Genomic DNA, 27,375 nt, shown 5'->3' with positions numbered 1-27,375 from the left:
GTGCACCACTCCAGATATGGGGGCACACCAGCTGACCTCCAACCCTTCAAAATAACCTGCCTGGCGATCATCACACATGTCAGAACCCAGTTCTCTATATGGCCATCCCCCACATCGATGACCGCCCCATCGCCCAGAACACAAAGTCTGGGGCAAAACGAAACCTGAGTGCCCACCACGTCACAGACAAAATTCTGAACCTTCGACCAGAATTTCTGGATCTCGACACACAACCAAAAAACATGGGCCATGTCTCCATCTTCCGATTGGCATCTCCAGCAGGTGGGTGTGTCTTTAAGACCAGGTCTATACAGTCTAGAGGGGGTCCAATAAAATTTGTGCAAAATTTTGAATTGTATAAGAATTGCATCACTAGATACAGACTTAACGTTTTTAAGAATCTTAGCCCACACTCCTTCCTCCAATGCCAAGTTGAAATCTTTCTCCCACTCTTGAGAGAAGTTAAGGCTCCGTCCCCCATACTCTGAATTAACAGGGAGTAGTACACTGATGCCTCATGACCTTTTCCAAAAGCCGCAATCACCTCTTCCAAAGCATCTGCCTCCTTAGGGGGATGTGTGCTACTCCCAAAAATAGTACAAAGCAGGTGGTGCAGTTGTAAATACCTATAAAACTGAGGTCTGGGGATCCCAAAATGTTGGACCAAGTTTTCAAACGATTTCAACACACCACTTTCATTTAGGTCATTGAGTGTAGCAACCCCCCTCACATTCCACTCCGGCCAGCAGAAAGGAGACTTGCCAATACACAGTCTTGGGTTCTGCCATATGCTCGAGGCAACATTTAAATAAGTGTCCAATTTAAACAATCTGGACACTTTAGTCCATACCGAGTGTAAATGCGAAATAACAGGGTGTAACTTAACTTTTCCGAATAGTTTGACAGTGATGCTTTGTAATGGTGAAATAGGGGCAAGAATTGCCTGTTCAATACCAAACCAGGGAGGGGCTCTCTCAGGTGGAAGTGACCAATGAGCCAAATGTCTGAGGCTGAACGCATAGTAATTAAACAAAATCTTGGGTATGCCTAGCCCTTCTTTGTCTATCGGCCTATGTAACTTATTGAAATGCAATCTGGGACATTTACCATTCCAAATGAAGGACCTTCGCTATGCTATCAAATTCCTTGAAATAAGAGACATCTACAGGGAGAGATTGTAGCAGGTAGTTAAATTTTGGAATACAATTCATTTTAATAACATTAACCTTCCCAATCATAGATAAATGTAATGAAGCCCATCTTCCCACATCGCTCGAAAACATTTTTATTGAAGGGTCAAAATTTACACTAACTAAATCAGACAAATTTGCTGGGAATAAAATGCCCAAATACTTAATGCCCTGTTTGGGCCACTGGAAGGCGCCCGGCTGAAAAGCCGTAACTGGGCAGTACCCTGTCAGAGCCAAAGCTTCGGATTTAGCCCAATTGACTTTGTATCCTGAGAACTTGGAAAAGGAATTAATAATTCTGTGGAGGCAAGTCATAGATCTAGTAGGTTCAGAGACAAATAATGAAATATCATCTGCGTAAAGCAGAAGCTTATGCGGCACACCTCCCGCCACCACCCCTGGAAAATCATCCTCCTTTCTTATCACGGCTGCCAATGGTTCCAGGGCAAGACAGAACAATAATGGGGAAAGAGGGCAGCCCTGCCGAGTACCCCTATCCAGAGTAAAATAATCTGAAATTAATCCATTTGTTTGTACCGCTGCTACAGGGTGTCTATAAAGTAACTTAATCCAACCAATAAATGTACTCCCGAACCCATACATTTCCAAAATCTTAAAATGATAATCCCATTCTGCCATATCAAACGCCTTTTCGGCATCAAGTGAGATGGCTGAGATCGGAGATTGATCATTCGCTACTGACCACATGATATTGACGAGACACCTGATGTTATCAGAAGAGTTACGGCCCTGAATAAATCCCACCTGATCTATATGTATAAGTGATGTCATAACTTAATCAATTAGCCAGAATTTTTGACAATATATTTACATCTAGTTGGATCAGGGAAATTGGACGGTAACTTTTACACTCGTTTGGATCTTTGTCCTTTTTAACAATCAGACTGATCCGGGCTTGTGTCATGGTTGGAGGAAGCTTTCCATTCTTTAATGAATCAGTATAAACTTCTAATAAAAGTAGAGCCAGTTCTGTAGCATAGGATCTAAAAAATTCTGTGGCAAAACCATCTGGCCCCGGGGTTTTGCCAGTAGGTAGGGACTTAATTACCTCATCAAGCTCCTCCAAGGTTATCTCAGAATCAAGGGAGTTTTTTTGCTCAGTTATCAGTTTAGGAAGATCTAATGGTTCCACAAAGTTTCTAATATCTTCATCAGTGGATGAAGACGTGGAACTATAGAGATCAAGATAGAATTCTTTAAAAGCATTATTAATATCAATGGCTGAAGTAAAAATTTAACCATCTGCAGATTTCACCGAGGGAATGGTAAAAAAAAAAAAAACTCTCTCTGCTTTATATATCTAGCCATAAGCTTCCCTGCTTTGTCACCCAACTCGAAGTATGACTGTCTTGCCTTGAATAACCAAAACTCCACTTTCCGCGACAAAATAGTATTATATCTGTATTTCAATCGGGTCAATTCTCTGAGGCCATCAGCTGACATACAGCACTTCAGCTTTGCCTCGGCACTTTTAATATTTCTTTCCAACTCCATAAGTTCTTGTGCTTTGGATTTTTTGATGAATGAGGCATACTGTATGATCCGACCCCTAAGAACCGCCTTAAGTGCCTCCCAAGCCATGCCCACAGAGGATACTGAGGACCAGTTGGTCTCCATATAAATATTGATTTCAGTCTTTAACATTTGTTGGAAATCAGGATTTTGCAGAAGGGACACATTAAGGCGCCAACTATATGATTTCTTTTTCTCAATATGTGGCATCACCACTAAACTCACCAGGGCATGATCCGAGACTAAAATGTTTCCAATTGAGCAAATCAACAACAGATGAAATGAGGGATTTGGATATAAAAAATAAAAAAAATCTATTCTAGAATAAATCTTATGGACTGATGAAAAAAAAAAAAAAAAATGTATAGTCCCCACCAGATGGGTTCAAAAGTCTCCAAATATCCGTAAGACCAAGATTTTTACACATCCTGCGAAGCGTCAATGTTGCTCTAGGGGGCTTACACACTTTTGTTTCACTATGATCAAGGACTGAGTCCATCAAAAGATTAAAGTCTCCTCCCAATATTATATCATGAGGGGTGCCAGCGGTTTGCAACATCCCTTCAAGATCTATAAAAATGCCCTGATCATCAGCGTTAGGTGCATAAATATTAGCCAAAATCAAACTTTGTCCTTGAATTTCAGCCAACAATAATGACTCTTCCTAATTTATCTTTAATCTGTTTGAGACATTTGAATTGTAGATGTTTATTAATCAGTATAATGACTAACTTGCTCTTACTTGGGCCAGCACTTAAAAAAAAAAAAAAAAAAAAAAACCATGTCCACCCCATATCTTCCCAAATTTTTCAACTTCCTGCAGGGCGAGATGTGATTCTTGAAGAAACACTATATCATATTTCTTACGTTTAAGAAAAGTAATAACCTTCCTTCTTTTTATGGGGTGCCCCAACCCATTCACATTCCATGTGGAGAGAGATAGTACACTCATATTAACATTTGACATTTTGATATAGTAGAAAAAATAAATTGTGTCAAAAACAAAATTATACAGACCACATTCCCCATTAGTGAAACAAATCAACCCCCGAACAAAACAAACAGAAAAAAGAAAAACTTGCGCATTAACCCCGCGCACGAAAGCGCCAACCGGCGACAATCCCTCTAAACTCAAAATGTCCATGAACGCCCACGAGCCCCCACGGCAACTTTGCCATCGGATTGCTCAATTTTGCCTCACAAATTTGTGAGGCAAAATTACATAACAGAAAATACTTTGTAAAATAAACCCAGCCAATAGGAAGAATGAACACAAAGAATGTGTAGATTCACAGAACTGTCTCAAAAGGTGTGATCTTCCACAAAACAAATTCCAGCCGATATAAACCGTTCAGATTCCTCGGTCAGACAAACGAATGTTCAGTGAGCCAGCTGTTATGAGTTCAGAGGATGACGTAATCATTCCAGTGTCCCGTAAAAAAACTCAACAAAACAAACTACAGCCAGCAGGAGGAATAAGCACGAAGAACGAAGATTAATCCACAGCTGTTCCAAAGGAGTGTTATTCAATAGAACAAGTTCCAGCCGCTAGGCGGAACCAATACAAAAAGAAACAAAACCGGCATCCCGGTTCCTCGGATGATCGAGTCAATTCACTCGGAGGCCGCATAAAAGTATATACAGTGCATCTGGAAAGTATTCACAGCGCTTCACTTTTTCCATATTTTGTTATGTTACAGCCTTATTACAAAATGGATTAAATTCATTATGGGGTATTGTTTGTAGAATTTTGAGGAAAATAATGACAACGTGAAAGAAGTTTGTTTGAAATCTTTGCAAATTTATTAAAAATAAAAAACAAAAATCACATGTACATAAGTATTCACATCCTTTGCCATGACACTCAAAATTGAGCTCAGGTGCATCCTGTTTCCACTGATCATCCTTGAGCTGTTTCTACAACTTGATTGGAGTCCACCTGTGGTAAATTCAGTTGATTGGACATGATTTGGAAAGGCACACACCTGTCTATATAAGGTCCCACAGTTAACAGTGCACGTCAGAGCACAAACCAAGCCATGAAGTCCAAGGAATTGTCTGTAGACCTCCGAGACAGGATTGTATCGAGGCACAGATCTGGGGAAGGATACAGAAGAATTTCTGCAGCATTGAAGGTCCCAATGAGCACAGTGGCCTCCATCATCCGTAAATGGAAGAAGTTTGGAACTACCAGGACTCTTCCTAGAGCTGGCCGCCCAGCCAAACTGAGCGATCGGGGGAGAAGGGCCTTAGTCAGGGAGGTGACCAAGAACCTGATGGTCACTCTGACAGAGCTCTAGCATTTCTCTGTGGACAGAGGAGAAACTTTCAGAAGAACAACCATCTCTGCAGCACTCCACCAATCAGGCCTGTATGGTAGAGTGGCCAGACGGAAGCCACTCCTCAGTAAAAGGCACATGACAGCCCGCCTGGAGTTTGCCAAAAGGCACCTGAAGGATTCTCAGACCATGAGAAATAAAGATTGAACTCTTTGGCCTGAATGGCAAGCATCATGTCTGGAGGAATCCAGGCACCGCTCATTACCTGGCCAATACCATCCCTACAGTGAAGAATGGTGGTGGCAGCATCATGCTGTGGGGATGTTTTTCAGCGGCAGGAACTGGGAGACTAGTCAGGATCGAGGGAAAGATGAATGCAGCAATGTACAGAGACATCCTTGATGAAAACCTGCTCCAGAGCACTCTGGACCTCAGACTGGGGCGAAGGTTCATCTTCCAACAGGACAACGACCCTAAGCACACAGCCAAGATAACAAAGGAGTGGCTACGGGACAACTCTGTGAATGTCCTTGAGTGGCCCAGCCAGAGCTCAGACTTGAACCTGATTGAACATCTCTGGAGAGATCTGAAAATGGCTGTGCACCGACGCTCCCCATCCAACCTGATGGAGCTTGAGAGGTCCTGCAAAGAAGAATGGGAGAAACTGCCCAAAAATAGGTGTGCCAAGCTTGTAGCATCATACTCAAAAAGACTTGGCACCAATTACAGCCTCAAAGGTGCTTCAACAAAGTACTGAGCAAAGGCTGCGAATACTTATGTACATGTGTTTTTTTTTTCTTTTTAATACATTTGCAAAGATTTCAAACAAACTTCTTTCACATTGACATTATGGGTTATTGTTTGTAGAATTGAGGAAAATAATGAATTTAATCAATTTTGGAATAAGGCTGTAACATAACAAAATGTTGAAAAATCGAAGCGCTGTGAATACTTTCCGGATGCGCTGTACCATGACTTACACAATCTGTCAACTTTATAAAAGACATCATTTTTGTGAGCATGTAGATATTTTGCGGTCATCCATAGTATCCACTCTCAATCTGTCCGTGAACTTAAATGCCAAAATAATCTTTCAATCAATGCAAAAGTTTCTTTAATGAAAGTTTTATTCACAAAACAAGCTCCAGCCACTCTGCAGAGCCAACGCAAAAAACCTAAAATGTCGCCCAGCTTCCTCGAGTAAGTACAGCGAGTCAGACCCACTCACATGAGAAATGTCCAATGGTTACTCAGTCAATGATTCTATAAAAGACATTGCCAGATTTGGACATGTAAATACTTTGCGACCGACCTTCGTTTCTATTCTCAATTTGGCCGAGAACATCAGAGTGAAGATCTTTTTCTGATGTAAGAGTTTCTTACATTCCTTGAACCGATCGCGTTTCTCTCTAGTCGAACTCGCAAAGTCCGGGAACAAGAAAATATTATGGTTCTTCCAAGAAAGCTTCCCTTTGCTCCTCACCTGGCGCAACACAAGATCTTTATCGGATGATCTCAGAAATCTGGCCAGAATCGATCGGGGCCTATCACCCTCAGCTAATCTGTGAGCTCGCTCGATTTCCAGCTTGTGGCCTGTTATGTCGATCACACCTGGGAAAAACTCGTCTAGGAATTTCACCATATCTCTGCCCTCCTCATGCTCAGGAATTCCAACAATTCAAACGTTATTCCTGCGGCTTCTATTTTCAAGATCTTCAAGCTTTTCAAGGAGATGTTCCAAATCTACTTTGGTCGCGGGTGGATTAGCGGTTAATTCCCTCTCCGAAGATTCCAGAAAATCAATTCATTTTTCAACATCAGTCACTCTTGTACCTAACTCAGAGAATTTTATTTCCATCGCCGTAATCGATCGACGTATTACAGCGAGATCCTCTAAGTCAGCAAGAATCTTCGCCAACATCACCGACATGTTGGACAACTGACGCTGGATTCCTTCTCCCGCCACGCCATCCAAATCGAGTCCCCGGTCTGTAGGCCTGTCGGGGCTTTCATCCTGAACACGTAAGTGTCTTTTAATGTCTCCAGAGCCCGAGGATTTTGACTTCTTTGCCATGTTTTGCAACAAAGGGCAAATGTGTAACTGGGTGTATCAAATTTCACCAGATTATAACATGAGAATAATTGAAAATTATTCCATACAAAACAATCCAAATGAATAAATGGTTGATTATTGTTATTTGCACAGACACCAGTATTCATATTGATAATTATACATCTCCAATTGATGCCTATCAATCCATCATTCTTTATATAACAAGTAATACGCGTGCGCATGACGTCATCATTTTCACAAATTCGCGTTTTTGCATGTTTAAACGGAGGCGATAATGGCATCGTTTTGAAAAACTTGCACTTTGAAACCCGTTTTCAAAAGTTTGCGTTTTCAGGCCCCAAAACGCCATTGTCTTGTAAACGAACAGCCAAAACATTTAAAAAGTTTTCCGTTTTTAGTTGAAAACGTTGTCGTGTAAACGGCCCCTGATCACATACCTCCCACCTGTCTTTAATTGTAGTGGTTTTGATTACTTCAGAATAAAATCAGCTGTAGGGCTCTCAAGTCTCACGCATTAACCGTGAGACACGCATTTCAACCAGTTCACACGCTCACCTTGTATTTTTCACGCTGAGGAGGGATAACTTGTCCAGCTATATACAATTAATGGACGAGGCGCAGGCATACGGAAGGAAGTTCTCTGCCGAGTTCATAGCTGTCTCGAGTTACACGGAGTTAAGTGCCACCTACCAACCAATCAGAAATTAGAATTTGTTGTTTCCGGTAAATTACGTGATCCCGCTGCAAGCACGTTCGTTACTAGGCAACATGGATGCGCACACACCCGGAGTGGAAGTTGGAAGAGCAAGATCCGATGAATGCAGTAGGTAACCCATTCGTGTTTTTTTTTTTTTTTTTTTTTTTTAGCATTTTGATTTTACGATTCCTGGACGAAATCACTTGCCTGTGATCAAAAATAGTGAGAGCTGATGTTGGGGAATATAGCTAAATACGTGCTAAATTATTATTGTTGCAGTCAAAAACTCTCCAACTGCTTTGCAACCAGAAGCTTTAGCTTAGCTTTGGCTACCTGAAACTAAGGAAAGGACTAGAGATGTATTTCATTATTTTATTTCAGATTGTACTGTATTAATACTCTTTTCAGCTATGTTAAGACTACATCTCTTAAAGCAGAGCGCTCTGGCTATCATTTCAGTAATGTTTTATATCCTGGCAATGCATACATTAATCATTGCATTTGTCTGTTTCAAAGATGTCAGTGAAAAAGCAAAAGAGTATGATTTCATTCTGGGCACCAAAGGGTCAGCCCCCTAAAAAGGTTGCCAGATCAGAGGAGGAGACAGTGGAAGAGGTGGTGGCAGAGACGGTGGAGAAGACAGCAAGGGAGAAAGTAGAAGAGACCATAGAGGAGACAGTGGATGAGTCAGTGGACAAGACAGGGAAGAAGAAAGCATTAAGTGGAGAAAAATGCCATACCATGGGGAAACTGTGCAAGTCTGTCCATTGATAATGCCACATCATCCACAACATGGCCAAACAGACTGGGCAGAGGTTTTTGGAAGTAAGTTTGATCACGTATGCTTTCCATGACCTATCCGTTTAATGCCAAGTAAAATAGTTTGTTGTGCTGTATTGTAATGAGTCTGTAAACAAAATGGAATGTGATTAAATGATCATGTATTGCAGGTAACTGGATTTGATCCAGAGGATCTGACTGTGGATGTTGGATACTGGTTTAGGGGAAGCATCAACTGTAAAGGATACCTGTCAGGTTTGTGATTTAACCAGCACCAGTGTAGTACAAAGGAAATGCAGAAGATTTTCATTGAATTGATATTTAGGATTATATATTTTCATCACAAATTTTGTGACTTCCACGGTAGCGAATATATGTAAATGCTACAGCATGTTTCCATTCGATGGTTGAGCCTGGAGAGCTGTGTGACTCGCATTCTGCGGCAGTATGAGTCACTCACCAGCTACTTCAAGTCTTTAAGTAGGCTGCATATTTCATTGACACTAATGCAAGATTATTACAAGAGAGTGAAACATAAACTTATGTAGTATGCACAACCTGTACTTTATTCACAGATGAGAAACAACCAAGGTTCCGAAGGCTGGTGGATGCATTTTCCAACCCACTAACGGAAGTGTACCTCCTCTTATCAAGCTACATTGCCAGCCTTCTCCATCTTGAGCCTCCTCCTCCAGAGAGCGAGGTCATCCATCTTTCTTCTCCATGAAGAGGTCAATGGGAAGGTCGGCCCATGCTTCTGCCAATAATGTGTTAAGTTTGGCCATTTTTTCAGTAGCCGATATGTCTTTGTTCAAATGGTATTTGAAAATCTTTTCTGAAATACAACTTTGTAGATGACAAAGTTTGTTCGCAAGTTGTGCTCAAAGTTTCTAAAGCTAGTAGCACTACAGGGTCGAGAATTGCATGACATCCACTACAAGGACCTAGAGAGCCAACTGCCAGGTAATGCTCCCAAGTTTCACATAAGCAGATACACATACTCCATCCGCTCACTGACCACAAAGAGATGTTTATTTTGTCACTGATGTGATGGGATATACTTAAAGAGGGCTATTCAAGTTAGCAATTGTGGTTATTCTCAGTTGTTAATGAAGTCTATAAAGAAACCCATGGAAGAAAAATATTATTCTTATTAACGTACCTGTTCCTACTGCTTTCTCTTTGGTAGGTGAAAAGCTGAATGTTGGATTTACAATTCAGGCTACGCTCAATCGGCTCCTTGATACAGGAGATACAACACCTCAACATGTACAGAGGTTCCAACAGGCAGCACTGGTGTTTCTGGTGAGGGTGGTGGAATATGCGCTAGAGAAACTACCCCTGAGAGAGGCCCTACTAAAGCTAGCAAAATTTGTTGACTTCCAGCAGAGGACAGAGTGTGATGTTGAAGATGCCTTATACTTTGTCGACAGGTAAGGGTTTCCTTATTTATTATTCCTCTTTTATTTCCTATATTACATTTCTAAACATTTTGAATAGATTGTGAAGTTTGATGTTCACAAAACAAACCCTGTTGTGCACATTTTGTTCTTTTTAGGTTTGCTGAACTGCTTCCATACCACAGACCCCAAGAGCATGATCAGCTCAGCGAAGAGTTCCTCGAATATCAATTGATGGACATCCCCATGCCCCAAGACCCAGCCACTTTCGACATTGAGAGTTTTTGGGGGAATATGTCATCAGTGAAGAATAGGGTAAGAGGTATTCTACACCCTTTGACATTTAATCAACTTAATGAATGCGAATAAAAAAATGTAAGAGTTGGTTCATTTTGTTTTAAAGGTGACCGGTTTGAGCAGATTTGGAAGGCTGTCTAAGATTGCCATACTGGTTTTAGTTCTTCCCCACTCGAATGCAGATGCAGAGAGAGTGTTCTCCATGGTGGGTTTGAACAAAACCAAAACTAGGAACAGTTTGGCTCTGGACAGAACGCTATCATCCATCATGACGGTGAAAATGGCTGGCCTTGAGCCACAATGCTTTAAGATGACCCCTGTCATCAAGGCATCAAAATGTGCAACAAACACTTAAAAAACACCATTCATAAGCTGAAATGTGTACTCTCTCTCTCTCTCTCTCTCTCTCTCTCTCTCTCTCTCTCTCTCTCTCTCTCTCGCTCTCTCTCTCTCTCTCTCTCACACACACACACACAGCTTGACATACATGCTCAGGGCAAGTTCTGAAATCCTACTTTATGTGTACAGTATGTACGTTGAGAACTGCTGTTCAGTTGGCTCGTTTGGGGCCAAATTTCTTTTTATTTTTGATACATTTGTATTTTTGAAATATATAAAACAATTTATTTTATTTGGATGAATTTGTCTTTTATCAAATTTACCAATTGTTCTAATTTCTGTTTGTGCTGGTCTATTATGAACAGTAGGTAAAATTGAACTGCTAGCAAAAACTTGAGAACTGGGTTGGGCCCCTGCTGCCAATATTTGAGTGGCTCCTCACGTAACAGATGTAATCTCACTCCAAATTTTTGATAAAACTTGAGAGCCCTGATTACATTAATAGTAGTGCATGGTAAAAAAAAATTCAAGGATTCACCATGGTTGGGGCCTGGGTAGCTCAGCAGGTATTGATGCTGACTACCGCCCCTGGAGTCAGGAGTTAAAATCCCAGGGTGTGCCGAGTGACTCCAGCCAGGTCTCCTAAGCAACCAAATTGGCCTGGTTGCTATGGAGGGTAGTCACGTTGGGGTTACCTCCTCGTGGTCGCTATAATGTGATTCGCTCTCGGTGCGGCACGTGTGTGGATGCCGCGGTGGATGGCATGCAGCCTCCACACGAGCTATGTTTCCACAGTAACGCTCAACAAGCCATGTGATAAGATGTGTGGGTTGACAGTCTCAGACGCGGAAGCAACTGAGATCCGCCCTCCGCCACCTGGATTGAGGCGAGTCACTACGCCACCACAAGGACTTAGAGCACATTGGGAATTGGCCATTCCAAATTGGGGAGAAAAAGAAAAAACGTGCTATCTGTCTATCCATCCATCTCTCTGTCTGTCTATCAGTCTTTTCTATCTATCTGTCTGTAACTAACAAGCTAATTAAGCTTTTAAATCTTTTTTTAAACATACAGAACAGGCTGTAAACTTTCAAGCCAACCTCAAAGTTTGTCTACAAACTTTATTTGTCTAGGTAATCTTAATGTACAGATGCAAACTACTTTTATTATTTTTACAAAACAACGGCTGCGTCTCGTTTGGAAGGCTGCATCCTCCAGAGGTCACATTTGTCGGCCGCATACGTCATTGAGGCTGTCTCGTTTCAGAAAAGCGAGTAGGACACTTCGAATGCAGCCTTCGAATGTGACCTTCTTTCATGGGAATTCGGAGGATGCATGAGGTGTATCCTTCGTGGGCACTCACAACCCACAGTTCTTTGCTTCAATGGAAATTAACATCATTTGTCTAAATAAAATGATGCCAATTTGCTCGAAATGTGATGTTCAAATGCAAGTAATGTTCATTCCCAAGTTGAAGTACCTCAGTAGATGGGTGCAGAGTATATAATATGTATAATTATAGTAATATTAAAATAAAGGATTACAGACTAAATGTTCACCTGTAAAATCTATTTATTTTCCCTCTACATCATTATAACTCAACTAAAATGTACCTCATACATTCCCTTCTAAAGGGACTTTGTTCACTCAAAGCGCTCGCGCTTGTTAAAGAGTGGCGTGCTGTCATAGCAACCATGTTACGTTCTGTTTCCGTTTGTCCTACGAAGCACGTATCGTTTAAATGAGGCTTGTTAAAAGGAGGATGCTCGGTATACTGCAACCTTCAAAGGACGCGTCCTACCTAGCGCGCAGCCTTCGAAACGAGACACAGCTAGTGAGTTCCAGTCCTCGATTCTGATTGGACGAGAGGACGCTTTTATGGGCGTTTCCCAAACGGTCTTTTGCGCCTTTGAAGAGGACTGCATGACGCCACTCGACTCGAAGCATCGTTCCAAACGAAAGTAAGAAAATATTTATTTATTTATTTCACGAAGGAGCTTCCACAAGACAGTTAGCAAAGGGTACATTCGTACAGCCATGCTCCCTTCAGAGTGCCCACATCAAGAGCTCTACCCTTCATAGTGAGTAGGGTATAGGGATGATCACTTTCGATTAGATTTTCGCCCTTTGTGTAACACCGTTTCTTTGTTTTTGAGAGTCACTCAAGAATCAAATGAGTCGTTCACCACCGAAACAATGGAAGTGAACGAGAATGAAAAGATTCATTAAATAATACTGATTCTTTTACGAACTAAACAGCACGAGTTCAAATCAGAGTATGTGAGTTGTGCAGAGAGCGAGTTGTGTTTGATGCTTTAGCTAATCTGACCAATTTTGGACTGAAACGTAAGTGATTTTGTATTATTTTTTCGAGACCTGCTTGTACCTACAGCTGATATACGAAACAACACTCTTGCTTATGTGACTGTGATATTTCTTACATATAAAACAGCTTTTATGTGTTTTGCTTAAGATATGATACAGTCTTTTGATCAAGTCAGTCCACTCGGCGGCATTTTGGGAACGCTCTCGGGCAGCTATTTTTCTATGTAAACAAGCGGCATACAAGTGCAGCTCCAATCTACTGGAATGGGAAAAGACAGAAATCTCCGAAACTGTTGGTCAAGATTACGATCATATAACATTTCAAATAAGCAGTAAAATCTGACAACATTGGTGTCACGAATTGAGATTTTCCCGGCTTGTATAGCTAATACGCATGCGCTTTCTCGAGTTGATTGACAGGCGATGCTGTATCTAAAAGTTGATTGGCTGTTTACCTGTAAGGCGGGACTTCCTTTCTACATCTGTTGACCGTTGGGCGTTCCAATTTCTCCTGTTCATTTAAGTGGCCTGTCTCTGCTAAATAGTTTATTATTTTTTTTATTGATTAAGGCAAAACATTAACAGTGCACATATACACAAATGTAAACGTTGTGCCGTTTGAACATTATGTACATGGGCATAAATACATTCACTGAGACATAAAAGAAAAAGAAAAAACAAAACAATGAAACATAAGTCATGAGACAGGAAAGATCTCATCGTAGCACATAAGAAAATATATACGTTTTCTATTATTAATTACACTCAAAGACTTAAAATTCTGCAATTCTAGTTAATTTTTTTAAATTATTTTTGTTTATGAATGTAATATTTCACTACAAGAATAAGAAGCCTTGTTTTTGTTTTCATAATAGCAAATGATAAAATTATAGCTTAATTTAATTACTCTATTCACTCAAAAAAAAAAAAAAAAAAAAAAAAAAGATGAAATCTTACACAGATAAAACAGGTGACTGAGACTTTCCCTCTCGCTTTTACAAAAAGTGCATGTATCGTTCACATCACAGTACTTGGATAGAAGTGTATTACATGGGTAGATTTTGAGCAATATTTTAAAATGAACTTCTTGGATTTTATTAGATATACAATACTTGTATGGTAACAACCATATTTTCCTCCAATGATTATTATTAATAAGAGAAGTCAAAAGAATTTCCCTCTTGGGGAAATTGAAGTTCGGGAATGTAATAATTGCCAAATAAACTTATTACAGGATTTACTCAACGAGACTCCTTAAGACAGTTGGGGCAGTTGTTTATGGTATATCTCTTAACTTAAAGATTTCATTAAAAAAAATTACACTTATTGGAATGTCTTTTATAACGGAGTGGTATTCTTTAAAGGGAACAGGGTGTTGGTAAGTCTTCATAAACTCATACGATAACAGATCACATTTACTATCAAATAAGTCTGCAACAAGTATTATATTTTACTGAACCATTTGTCAAATATATTGTTGGGAGGGGGCCTGGGTAGCTCAGCGAGTACTGACGCTGACTACCACCCCTGGAGTCGCGAGTTCGAATCCAGGGCGTGCTGAGTGACTCCAGCCAGGTCTCCTAAGCAACCAAATTGGCCCGGTGACCTTCTCGTGGTCACTATAATGTGTGGTTCTCGCTCTTGGTGGGGCGCGTGGCAAGTTGCGCGTGGATGCCGCAGAGAATAGCATGGTCCTCCACGTGTGCTACATCTCTGCGGTAATGCGCTCAACAAGCCACGTTAAGATGCGTGGACTGACGGTCTCGGACGTGGAGGCAAATGAGATTCATCCTCCGCTATCCGGATTGAGGGGAGTCACTATGCCAGAATGAGGACTTGGAGCGCATTGGGAATTAGGCATTCCAAATTGGGGAGAAAAGGGGAGAAGGAAAAAAAATCCTGATTTAAAAACTTGCAATTCTACAATAAATTTAAGTTTAATAAATGCAATCCTTCTATTTTACATACAATCCATGAAATATTGGCAAAAATATCAATAAATGTGAAACAAAAAAAGTTGAAAATGTTGCTTCTGTGTTTGGAGCGAAGTGCTACCATGCCTCTCTTCAATGTAGTGTGGATTGTTTTTTTTTTTTTTTCAAATTATGACATGCAGAGCCCTACTGCCACTTGATTGGTTGACAAGCGTCCAATCTCATGGACTGCAGGCTTTAAATAAGGTGAAATGCTCCAGAAGCAAAGAAAATTGGGCTGACATGTGATGTCCATTGAAATGGATGCAGGGTATGATGGGGTTAGAAGGCAGTGGTTCCACTTCATAAAACAGATTAAATGGTTGTGTAAAAAAGAAAAAATCATTAACAAAGTTTTATAATTTTTTTCATTAAGTGGTTTTTACACTGAGGTTTTCAACGAAGGAAAATAACCTTAATCATAACAGCAAACAGTGACTAAATGCAATCACTCAAGCAAAGGTTGCGAACATTTTATGTTAAAACATCATGTCTCTCAACAAAAACAGACCTTATTCACTGGAGCAACACCTTTGATTTTAGGTGGGAATGACAACTAAGCTGTGAAAGATAAAAGATGCCGGAGTAGATGGTAGCGTTTTGTCTTTCAGTATCCTTTCGAGGAGTTTAAGGCTAACAAGTTTACATTTTGCCTCCAAGACTCGAGTTATGATAATTTAAATGGCGTAGTAGTTTTATCTGGCAAAAATTGGGATTTTTGACACAAAAGCATGGGCAAAAAAATAAACCAGTTCCTCCACAAGAGCACGATATTGACAGGACACCTCATGGACAAAGACTGTAAGCAGCACATGGAAGTGACTGATTCAGTAAACTTCAACTTAGAGACTGAAATTGGTGCCCAGGAGGAGATTTTTGCAACACCTATTTGCTCCACTCCTTCTAAAAATCTCCCTGGGGAAAAAACTAAAGATGATGTCTCTTTGTCTACACTTTTGTGCCATTCATCAGTTAACAGTGAAGCTTGATGCCACTCACATTAAGGTAACCTCCACTGACAAAGCAACTGCAATGTCAAGTTTTTCAAAAGACAAGCTGACAGACGGTTTCCCAGATGGGTAAAGATATCAAACTGCACACCAATAGGATTAAACAACATGAAAAGGATGTAAAGCGGCTACAAATTGAAAACAAAAGGTCTAAAGGAAAGTCTGGAAGAAATGCAAAGATACTCGCATAGGAGTTCACGAATTGGATGGGGAAAATGTCCGAAAAGTTACCATTGTCATCCTTGCTAAGGTGATCCCTAGCATCCAAAGCAAGCTGGACGACTTGATTGATGTTGTGCACCGTCTTGGCCAGAAGAGATCCAATACGCAATATTGTCATGCGTTTTACCATGCGAATCTACATAGACGTGGTGTGGCAGGCTGCTAAAGACTCTCATTACCTGAACGATAACAAGCTTCATATCAAGGAGGTGCTGATCAAGCAGGACGTGGAAGCAAAAGCCAAACTTTGGCTGCTGGTCAGGAAAGCTCAGGAGGAAGGCAAGAAAACATCTTGGAAGGGACCCTTTGCTTTTGTTGGTTGGCAAAGGATCGAACTTCCTACCTGAGTAGAAGCATAAATTGGTGCTGATTCCTAAAATGCATAAGCTGTGGGGGCCTAGGTAGCTCAGTGGTAAAAGACGCTGGCTACCACCCCTGGAGTTTGCTAATTCAAATTCCAGGGTGTGCTGAGTGACTCCAGCCAGGTCACCTAAGCAACCAAACTGGTAGCACACCTTTTTCCAGAGCAGCCTGTATTTCTCCTGAGGTTACCTGTGGGTTTTTCTTTGTATCCCGTACAATTCTTTTGGCAGTTGTGGCTGAAATCTTTCTTGGTCTACCTGACCTTGGCTTGGTATCAAGAGATCCCCAAATTTTCCACTTCTTAATAAGTGATTGAACAGTACTGACTGGCATTTTCAAGGCTTTGGATATCTTTTTATATCATTTTCCATCTTTATAAAGTTCCATTACCTTGTTACGTAGGTCTTTCAACAGTTCTTTTCTGCTCCCCATGGCTCAGTATCTAGCCTGCTCAGTGCATCCACATAAGAGCTAACAAACTCATTGACTATTTATACACAGACACTAATTGCAATTTAAAAAGCCACAGGTGTGGGAAATTAACCTTTAATTGCCATTTAAACTTGTGTGTGTCACCTTGTGTGTCTGTAACAAGGCCAAACATTTAAGGGTATGTAAACTTTGATCAGGGCCATTTGGGTGATTTCTGTTATCATTATGATTTAAAAAGGAGCCAAACAACTATGTGATAATAAATGGCTTCCTATGATCACTATCCTTAAAAGACAGTTTTTTGTTTTTTTTTGCATGATCAGTCCTATTTTCAAAATCAATGCCAAAATTTCACAATTTCTGCCAGGGTATGCAAACTTTTGAGCACAAATGTAAATAAACAAATGTACAATCTATAAAGCAAAAACCTTAAAATTAAAGTTGAAATATTATACTGGTCAAGTTTGTGACCTAAAAAGAGCAGAAACATAAAGTATAGACCAACAGTTTGTATGACCTGACATCCATTTATTTTATTTTAAAAATAAAATTACAATTAAAGAGTGTTGACATTTTTATTATTATTATTTGGTCTCATGGATGCCTAATGAATTGGGAAAATGTATTTCTGTATTTTTCTTAAACTTGGAACATAAGGTCTGAAGGGGCTAAAGTCTACACGGTCAAATGATCATTCATATTATAAGGCTAAACAATTAGATAATGTATGCATTTACTTGTTGGATTTTTAAATTTCTGGTGCCATACACAGTAAACAAGAAGGGTAATTTAAAAGAATTAGTATTTTACACTCTGTAATGACAAAAAAATCTAGAGTTCTGCAAACCAGCTGCAAACTTGCACACAAAGAAGAATATCTCTGCTCTGTAGGTCCACACAATGCAAGTGAACAGTGGTCCAGAAAGCACATAATGGCAGCATAAAAGTAATTCATACAACTCCAGTGGTTTAATCCATGTTTTCTGAAGCATTATAATAGTTGTGGGTGTGAAACGGATCAATATTTCAGTGAAGTGCTCCGGGTTGGATGGCAAAATGCTCAGGGAACCCTGAGAATTATTATTATTTATTTTTTTTTTTAAAATATTAAAACTGTTGGAATAAAATGTAGAAAATTAACAAAATACTTAGTTGAATTTTTTTTATTTTGGCAGATCTGGTCCTTTGGTGCTCCGTCACAGTTCACACCTTCATTGAAGCCACTCCCACAACAATTTACCAATAAATACTGTGAATATTCCCATCATCCTACAAGAGAAGTTCTTCAGACCAGCAGGAAGAACTGAAATCTGTGTGATATACTATGGTGAAGATGGAGTTTGTTAAAGAAGAGAGAGAAGACATGAGTTATGCAGAATCTTCCAGAATAAAACATGAAGATACTGAAGAACAAATAGGTTGGTGTCCATTCTTCATTATTGACTGCTGAGGAACATTTATGTAACAAAGCTTCACCAGATTTAGTGTCATTAGGAAATCAGAGGAACTGTGAAATAACAGACAATAGAGCAACAGATCATAAGATTTTATTGCAGTTGTCTTTCTGATTGAGAATGACTGAATTAACCTTCTAAGATCATCAGATACTTACCCTGATACTTCACGTTCTGCTATTAAATCAGGATTTACTTTTATTTTTACATTTGTCCCTCATGAATTGATTTTTGATCATTTAATTGTTTATTTTAGATCTGATTGAAGTGAAAGAGGAGAGTCAAGAACTGAATGAAGTGGAGGAGAAACATAGCTTCAAAACAGCAGAAAACAATTTTAGCTGCTCACAGACTGAAATGAATTTCTCAAAAGAGAGAACTCAAAAAACAGAAGCTGAAAACTCTTTCACCTGCCCTCAGTGTGGAAAGACTTTCAAACGTAAATACAACCTTAAGAAGCATTTAAGCATTCACACTGGAGAGAAACCTCACACATGTCAGCAGTGTGGAAAGAGTTTTGCACGTAAAGACAACCTAAAGAAGCATTTAAGAATTCACACTGGAGAGAAACCTCACATATGTCAGCAGTGTGGAAAGAGTTTCATTGATAAAACGTATCTCAAATATCATATTCGCCTTCACTCAAGTGAAAAGCCATTTAACTGCGATCAGTGCGGTAAACATTTTACGAGAACGTCACTTCTAAAAACACACCTGAAAATTCATACAAATGAGAGGCCTCATGTGTGTTCTGTTTGTGGAAATAGTTTTTTACGACTGGAACATTTGAAAGATCATCAGAAAATACACGCTGGTGTGAGAGATCATATATGCTCTGAGTGTGAGAGGAGCTTCACTACAGCCAGCCAATTGAAAATGCACCTCAGAATTCACACTGGAGAGAAACCTTACAAGTGCCATGAGTGTGGAAAGAAGTTTGCATATATAAGTAATATTAACAATCACTTGAGAATTCACACTGGAGAGAAACCTTACACATGTCAGCAGTGTGGAAAGAGCTTCAGATTTCAGTCACAAATTAATGGACACATGATAATTCACACTGGAGAGAAGCCGTACACTTGCCCTCAGTGTGGAAAGAGTTTCTCTGATAAAACATCTCTCAGATCCCATATTAACGATCACTCTGGTGAAAGACCATTTAACTGCGATCAGTGCGGTAAACATTTTACAACAATGTCACTTCTAAAAAGACACCTAAAAATTCATACAAATGAGAAGACGTAAGGTGGATTATAGTTCTGCGTTTTTGTGTCTGCGTCGTCCTGCGAGTACACAGCAAAGTGCTAGTACACTCACTGAGCACTTAATTAGGACCACTGTGGTCTTAATAAAGTGCCCGACGTGGTCTTCTGCTGTTGTTGCCCATTCGCCTCAAGGTTCGACATTTGTGCATTCTGAGATGTTATTCTGCTGACTGCAGTTGAACAGAGGGGTTATCTGGGTTACTGTAGCCTTTCTGTCAGCTCAAACCAGTCTGGCCATTCTCCATTGACCTCTCTTATCAACAAGGCGTTTCTGTCCACAGAACTGCCCCTCACTGGATGTTTTTTTGTTTTTGGCACCATTCTGAGTAAACTCTAGAGACTGTTGTGAGTGAAAATCCCAGGAGATCAGCAAGCAGTTACAGAAATCCTCAAACCAACCCATCTGGCACCAACAATCATGCCATGGTCGAAATCAATGAAAATTTTTTTTTTCCCCATTCTGATGGTTGAAGTAAAAAAAGGTAAAAGTGGAGTGTATAATTTTAAACCAGTACACTGTCAAATTCCTCGAATATCTCTTCACGGTCCGCCTGGTGTCCGTTCTGTGTGTGCACTGTAAAAAAAAATTTTTTTTTAAATTCTGCCGTTTGTAGACATCCCTGGCTCTGTAAATGGGGAAATAAACAGTGGATCGGACCGATCCACACAACACTATTCCAGCCAAGCAGCAACAGGGGGCGGTTCGTGCTCATGCACAGGATATACCATCTGAATTTTCTTAGCGATAAAAAGTACTTCCACTTATTGAGGCTAACTTACCCTCGGGCAGCAGATGCACCGGATTCCGCCATATTTGTCTTTTGGTCAGCTAGCCCAGTTGCTAGTGTCTTGACAATGGGCGTGTATGAATTTGGGCGGCAGAGCTTCTGAAGGAGCACTGAAGGGAGGGGTGTGTTTGTTTGGCTGTGCAGAGAGTGCGAAAGGGAGTGATGAGTCTGAGGGGTGTTGGCAAATGTTGTTTGAAAAAATACTTTAGTTTTATAATTCCGTTTGGTGCCACGAGTAGCGCAGAAATTACACACTCCACCTTTAACTGAAGCTCCTGCCCCATATCTGCATGATTTTATACATTACACTGCTGCCACACGAATGGCTGATTAGATAATTGCATGAATAGAAGGTGTTCCTAATAAAGTGCTCAGTGAGTGTATTAGTATATTGAGAGAAAATGCCTTAATTTCTAAAAGAAACAAAGCAAATGCAGTTTCAAAAGTATTTATCAAATTATTGTATCATTAAAATCAAGTTCATCAAGGTACTGTGTATATAGGCCTACAGTGCCTATAGAAAGTCTTTGTTCCTTGTCAAATCCATATGTTTTGTCACATTACATCCTGGAAATGTAAATAAATTCAATCTTAACATTTTCCAGCTGTATTTACACACTATAACCTCAACATCAAAGTGAAAATAACATGTAAAATTTAAAACATTTAAAACTAATTGGTAAAATACCTGGTTTAGAGAAGTGATCAGCCCCTTAAGAGTAACATGGTACAACCAGTCACCTTTCAGATCACTTACCTGGCTAATTGGTCCCCACCTGACATTGAGCCTGTTTACAAGCACACCAATACACTGATTACTCTCTTAAATCAGCTTATTTAAAAAACCTGACAAGGCAAGAAATCCACATTTACATGACCTTTGTAACAATAGTGTTATTCTCGAGTTTTCACATCAAACCAGAAAGAAGCATGCGCTAAACACATGCGCACATTGGACGAGCTGGTAAGAATACCGGGTAATGTGTTTGAATGGCACACGAAAACGGCATAATGGGCAAAAATCTACCTGTGTCGATCGGGTTATTCATAAGCCATATATGGCCTTTACACCAATAAAGGAACGTGGTTTATTGTGTTTACATGACCACACACATTGTCAACTTATTAGGCAAAATCGGTGTAAGAACGTGCATGTAAACACGTTCAATAATTGTAGTGGTTTAATTACTTCAGAATAAAATCAGCTGTTCCATGAGGATTACATTAATAGTAGTGAATGGGAAAGAATTCAAGAATGCACCATGGTTGGAAAGGTGTTTTCAAAAGTGCTCTTGGAAAAAATTGTGGAAAGGAACCGGTTGGGAGAACAGTACAGAAATATTTCAAAGACTTTAACTATCCCTCTGAGTACCGTTCAGAACATTATTAAGAAGTGGAAAGCACACGACACCACCAAAACTTTACCTAGATCGGACCGTCCCTCCAAACTTGATGACTGTGCCATGAGGATATTGATCAGGGAAGCTATCAAAGGCAACTTTGAAGGATTTACAAGCCCTTATGGCTGAGATTTATCATTCTGTGCATGTGACAACAATCTCCCAAGCTTTACACAAAGCTGGCCTGTATGGCAGGGTGGCAAGAAAGAAACCTGTTCTGAAAAAGTACCACAGTAATATAGTTAAAATGTTGCATTTTCTTCATGGTTCGGTTGGCTTTCACAAGGTTATATTTTAAAATGAACTGTACAACTGTCAGTCAAATTTATTTTTATGCATCATTAGTTGCTATTGCATTATTTCTGCAGAATGACAGAATCGGAATCATTAAATTATTTTAATCAGTGTTTGTAATATGCAGCTGAGTGTGATTAAAAAAAATTCTGATCAGCTTGTTATCTTGTCAGTTCTTCTCAGTGACAATGATTTTTTCAAACAAAACAGATGTGTTTTTTCAGTGCTTGAAGCAATTAACTCAGCAGGGAGACCCGACGGTCAAGTGATTAACTCCCGCTGAGAGGTGCTAATGAGTTCTCTTGTCTCCCTCTGCCTGGCCGTGATTATCTTAATGAAGCTAACACCTGAAAATCAGCTAGTGTAGAGCCAGCTTAAGACAATTATTGTTTTAACGAAGAAGCTTCCACAAGACTGTTAGCAAAGGGTACATTCATACAGCAATGCCATGCTCCCTTCAGAGTGCCCACACCAAGAGCTCTGTCCTTCATAGTGAGTAGGGTATAGGGATGATAACTTTTGATTGAATTCGCACTTTGTGCCACTCTGTTTCTTCGTTTTTGTGAGTCACTCAAGACTCAAATGATTTGTTACAAAACGAGTCGTTCACCACCGAAACAATGGAGGTTAATGAGAACGAAAAGATTAATTAAATAATACTGATTCTTTTACAAACTAAACAGCACTAGTACAAACCAGAGTATTGTGTAATATGGAGAAAATGCAATGACCCTGCCTCCTTGTTCGATTATTTTATATGTTTTGATATACACATTTAGCCAATGTATTAAATCAAATGTCTGCTGTTATCTGTAATCTGTAAAGTGTGTTACACATTTAAACAATAAGTATAACATTTGAATACTACTGTATGTTTACCCATTAGTGTTGTATTAAATAAGGTTAAACATAATTTATTATTTACAGTTGAAGTCAGAAGTTTACATACACCTTAGCCAAAAACATGTAAACTTAGTTTTTCACAATTCATGGCATTTAATCATAGAAAACATTCCCTGTCTTAGGTCAGTTAGGATCACTATTTTATTTTAAGAATGTGAAATGTCAGAATAGTAGAGAGAATGATTTATTTCAGCTTTTATTACTTTCATCACATTCCCAGTGGGTCAGAAGTTTACATACACTTTGTTAGTATTTGGTAGCATTGCCTTTAAATTGTTTAACTTGGGTCAAACGTTTTGGGTAGCCTTCCACAAGCTTCTCACAATAAGTTGCTGGAATTTTGGCCCATTCCTCCAGACAGAACTGGTGTAACTGTGTCAGGTTTGTAGACCTCCTTGCTCGCACAGTTTTTCAGTTCTGCCCACAAATTTTCTATTCAATTTTCTATTTAATTCAGGTCAGGGCTTTGTGATGGCCACTCCAATACCATGACTTTGTTGTCCTTAAGCCATTTTGCCACAACTTTGGAGGTATGCTTGGGGTCATTGTCCATTTGGGAGACCCATTTGTGACCGAGCTTTAGCTTCATGGCTGATGTCTTGAGATGTTGCTTCAATATATCTATAATAATATAATTTTCCTTCCTCATGATGCCATCTATTTTGTGAAGTACACCAGTACCTCCTGCAGCAAGGCACCCCCACAACATGATGCTGCCACCCCCATGCTTCACGGTTGGGATGGTGTTCTTCAACTTGCAATCCTCACCCTTTTTCCTCCAAACATAACGATGGTCATTATGGCCAAACAGTTCAATATTTGTTTCATTAGACCAGAGGACATTTCCCCAAAAAGTAAGATCTTTGTCCCCATGTGCACTTGCAAACTGTAGTCTGGCTTTTTTATGGCAGTTTTGGAGCACTGGCTTCTTCCTTGCTGAGCAGCAACATGAGCATGTTATGTCGATATAGGACTTGTTTTACTGTGTATATAGATATTTGTCTACCTGTTTCCTCAAGGTCCTTTGCTGTTGTTCTGGGATTTATTTGCACTTTTCGAAACCAACTACGTTCATCTCTAGGAGACAGAATGTGTCTCCTTCCTGAGCGGTATGATGGCTGCGTGGTCCCATGGTGTTAACACTTGCGTACTATTGTTTGTACAGATGAACGTGGTACCTTCAGACATTTGGAAATTTCTCCCAAGTATGAACCAGACTTGTGGAGGTCCACAATGTTTTTTCTGAGGTCTTGGCTGATTTCTTTTGATTTTCCCATGATGTCAAGCAAAGAGGCATTGAGTTTGAAGGTAGGCCTTAAAATACATCCACAGGTACACCTCCAATTCAGTACACCTCCTATCAGAAGCTAACTGTCTAAAGGCTTGACATCATTTTCTGGAATTTTCCAAGCTGCTTAAAGGCACAGTTAACTTAGTGTATGTAAACTTCTGACCCACTGGAATTGTGATAGTCAATTAAGGGTACGTTTACAAGACAACGATGTACTAAAAACAGAAACGTTTTTCCTTTTGCGTTTTTGAAAAGTTTCACATACAGATGACAACGTTGTCAATTCGTTCACACGGATCGGTGAAAACGACTAAAAACACTGTATTATGCATGCCAGGCCAGTAGTTGGTGATGTCACTTTGTAAAGAAACACTACACGCCTGCGCACATAAGCATTCTTCCACAGAGCGTCGTAGTAGTGATGCAATAAATCTACACTTTGCTGGAGAAGCGTCAATAAATTCAAAATCTTGAGCAGCAAAAACACATTACTGTAGTCCGCCATTGTTGTTTTTAATGTCTCGTGCATTGTTTTGAAGTACTCATGCCTATAGACTGAACACATAATACGCGTGCGCATGACGTCATCGTTTTTGTATGTTTACGCGGAGACGATAATGGCATCGTTTTCAAAAATGTGCACTTTGAAACCCATTTTCAGGCCCCAAAACGCCGTTGTCGTGTAAACAAACAGCCAAAACGCTTCAAGTTTTCCATTTTTAGTAGAAAAATTACTCATGTACAAAGTAGATGTCCTAAACGACTTGCCAAAACTATAGTTTGCCAATATGAAATCTGTGGAGTGGTTAAATTATTTTTAATGGATTCAACCTAAGTGTATACAACTGACTTCAACTGTACAGTTAAGACCAGAGTGAACATGTTTCTGTACAAAGGGCATGTATGAATGTGTTGTACAGACAAAATGTCAGCCAAAGGAGAGAAGGAGGGCTAAGAGCAGAGAGAGAAAATGGTTGGCAGATTTGGATTTATGACCCAGCTGCAGGAGTTGGCAGCACAGAGTTGAATTCGAGGTCAAGAAGATAAATATGAGACTGTTTGACTGTACAAGTATTTTATTTGACTTGGAATAGAGAAAAACATGTATTAAGTTAGACCAACTTTATATAAACTCAGCAAAAACAGAAACGTCCTCTCACTTTCAACTGCTTTTATTTTCAGCAAACTTAACGTGTAAAAATTTGTATGAATATAAAAAGATTCAACAACTAAGATATAAACTGAACATGTTTTACAGACATGTGACTAACATAAATGGAATAATGTGTCCCTAAACAAAGGGGGGGTCAAAATCAAAAGTAACAGTCAGTATCTGGTGTGGCCACCAGCTGCATTAAGTACTGCAGTGCATCTCCTCCTCATGGACTGCACCAGATTTGCCAGTTCTTGCTGTGAGATGTTACCCCACTCTTCCACCGAAGCACTTGCAAGTTCCCGGACATTTCTGGGGTGAATGGCCCTAGCCCTCACCCTCCAATCCAACAGGCCCCAGACGTGCTCAATGGGAATGAGATCCGGGCTCTTCGCTGGCCATGGCAGAACACTGACATTCCAGTCTTGCATGAAAACACGCACAGAATGAGCAGTATGGCTGGTGGCATTGTCATGCTGGAGGGTCATGTCAGGATGAGCCTGCAGGAAGGGTACCACATGAGGGAGGAGGATGTCTTCCCTGTAACGCACAGCATTGAGATTGCCTGCAATGACAACAAGCTTAGTCCGATGATGCTGTTACACACCGCCCCAGACCATGATGGACCCTCCACCTCCAAATCGATCCCAATCCAGAGTACAGGCCTCGGTGTAACGCTCATTCCTTCGACAATAAACGCAAGTCCGACCATCACCCCTGGTGAGACAAAACTGTGACTCGTCAGTGAAGAGCACTTTTTGCCAGTCCTGTCTGGTCCAGCGAAGGTGGGTTTGTGCCCATAGGTGACGTTGTTGCTGGTGATGTCTGGTAAGGACCTGCCTTACAACAGGCTTACAAGCCCTCAGTCCAACCTCTCTCAGACTACTGCGGACAGTCTGAGCACTGATGGTGGGATTGTGCATTCTTGGTGTAAATCGGGCAGTTGTTGTTGCCATCCTGTACCTGTCCCACAGGTGTGATATTCAGATGTACTGATCCTGTGCAGGTGTTGTTACATGTGGTCTGCCACTGCAAGGATGATCAGCTGTCCTTCCTGTCTCCCTGTAGCGCTGTTTTAGGCATCTCACAGTACAGACATTGCAATTTATTGCCCTGGCCACATCTGCAGTCCTCATGCCTCCATGCAGCATGCCTAAGGCACGTTCATGCAAATGAGAGAATTTTATTTTATTGATTACAAGAAATTTGCCTACCGAGGCTTTGATTTTTTTATGTTTTGAGATTGTGGCATGTTCTTGCTCACAAAGGAGTATTTTGTCCTGTGTGTGTTTTTTTTTTTATTTATTTTTTTAAATGCTTATAATTTAGGCCAGATTCAACTGACTTTACCTAACCTGAGAATAATAAAAATAAGGTAAAAGGTTAAGATACGCACTGCAAAACAGTATGTGAGCTGTGCAGAGAGCGAGTTGTGTTCAATGCTTTAGCTATTCTGGCCAATTTTGGACTGAACATAAGTGATTTTATATTATTTAATTTATTTATCATTCGCTGTTTCCTATAAAGTGAATGGCAGCCAGTGCTCTATATCAGCAAGGAGTGAATGAAATTGAGTGAGTGAATTCAGATGCTGACGTATCCACCTAGTGTTGGAGAGAGTGATGGAGCTGTCACAGAAACAACTTCATCACATACGTACTTTTATATTACATGTGCATTACTTTAAACAATAAAGATAATACTAATACTTGATATTCTTAAATAAGATAGTATATTAATACAATAAATCTTCTATAAATTCAACAACTCTATCAACAGTCTTATCTATCTCTGTCTGTCTGTCTATCTATCTATCTGTCTGTCTGTCTGTCTGTCTGTCTATCTATTTGTCTGTCTGTCTGTCTGTCTATCTATCCATCTATAATCTGCAACCATTTAGTGCACCCTAG

The 27,375-nt window shown here is 40.0% G+C and overlaps 2 protein-coding genes across 9 annotated transcripts in view; both read left to right on the top strand.

The window, feature by feature from the left end:
- The window catches only part of LOC127422613 (gastrula zinc finger protein XlCGF8.2DB-like), an 88,892-nt gene extending 69,260 nt beyond the window's left edge, over window positions 1-19,632 (top strand). The window contains exons 2-3 of one of the 2 annotated variants that reach the window (XM_051666334.1): window positions 18,090-18,332; window positions 18,625-19,632. In XM_051666334.1, the coding sequence (XP_051522294.1) occupies window positions 18,239-18,332; window positions 18,625-19,616 (1,086 nt within the window). In that variant the 5' untranslated portion in view covers window positions 18,090-18,238 and the 3' untranslated portion in view covers window positions 19,617-19,632. The remainder of the gene's footprint in view (window positions 1-18,089; window positions 18,333-18,624) is intronic. The other variant, XM_051666335.1, reaches the window with a different exon arrangement.
- LOC127422620 (gastrula zinc finger protein XlCGF7.1-like) overlaps window positions 1-27,375 on the top strand; it is a 117,163-nt gene that overhangs the window by 36,348 nt on the left and 53,440 nt on the right. For 2 of the 7 annotated variants that reach the window (XM_051666351.1, XM_051666361.1), the window contains exon 1: window positions 12,702-12,935. The exons of 4 other annotated variants lie outside the window; for them this stretch is intronic. The gene's annotated coding sequence lies outside the window, so the exon portion shown is untranslated. Of the gene's footprint in view, window positions 1-12,514; window positions 12,551-12,701; window positions 12,936-27,375 lie in introns of those variants that run through there. One more of the 7 variants, XM_051666363.1, reaches the window with a different exon arrangement.

Source organism: Myxocyprinus asiaticus, chromosome 31, assembly GCF_019703515.2.
Source record: "Myxocyprinus asiaticus isolate MX2 ecotype Aquarium Trade chromosome 31, UBuf_Myxa_2, whole genome shotgun sequence".
Taxonomy (NCBI): Eukaryota; Metazoa; Chordata; class Actinopteri; order Cypriniformes; family Catostomidae; genus Myxocyprinus; species Myxocyprinus asiaticus.
Note: the sequence above shows the minus strand (reverse complement) of the source record. Positions and strands in the feature narration are given on the sequence as shown.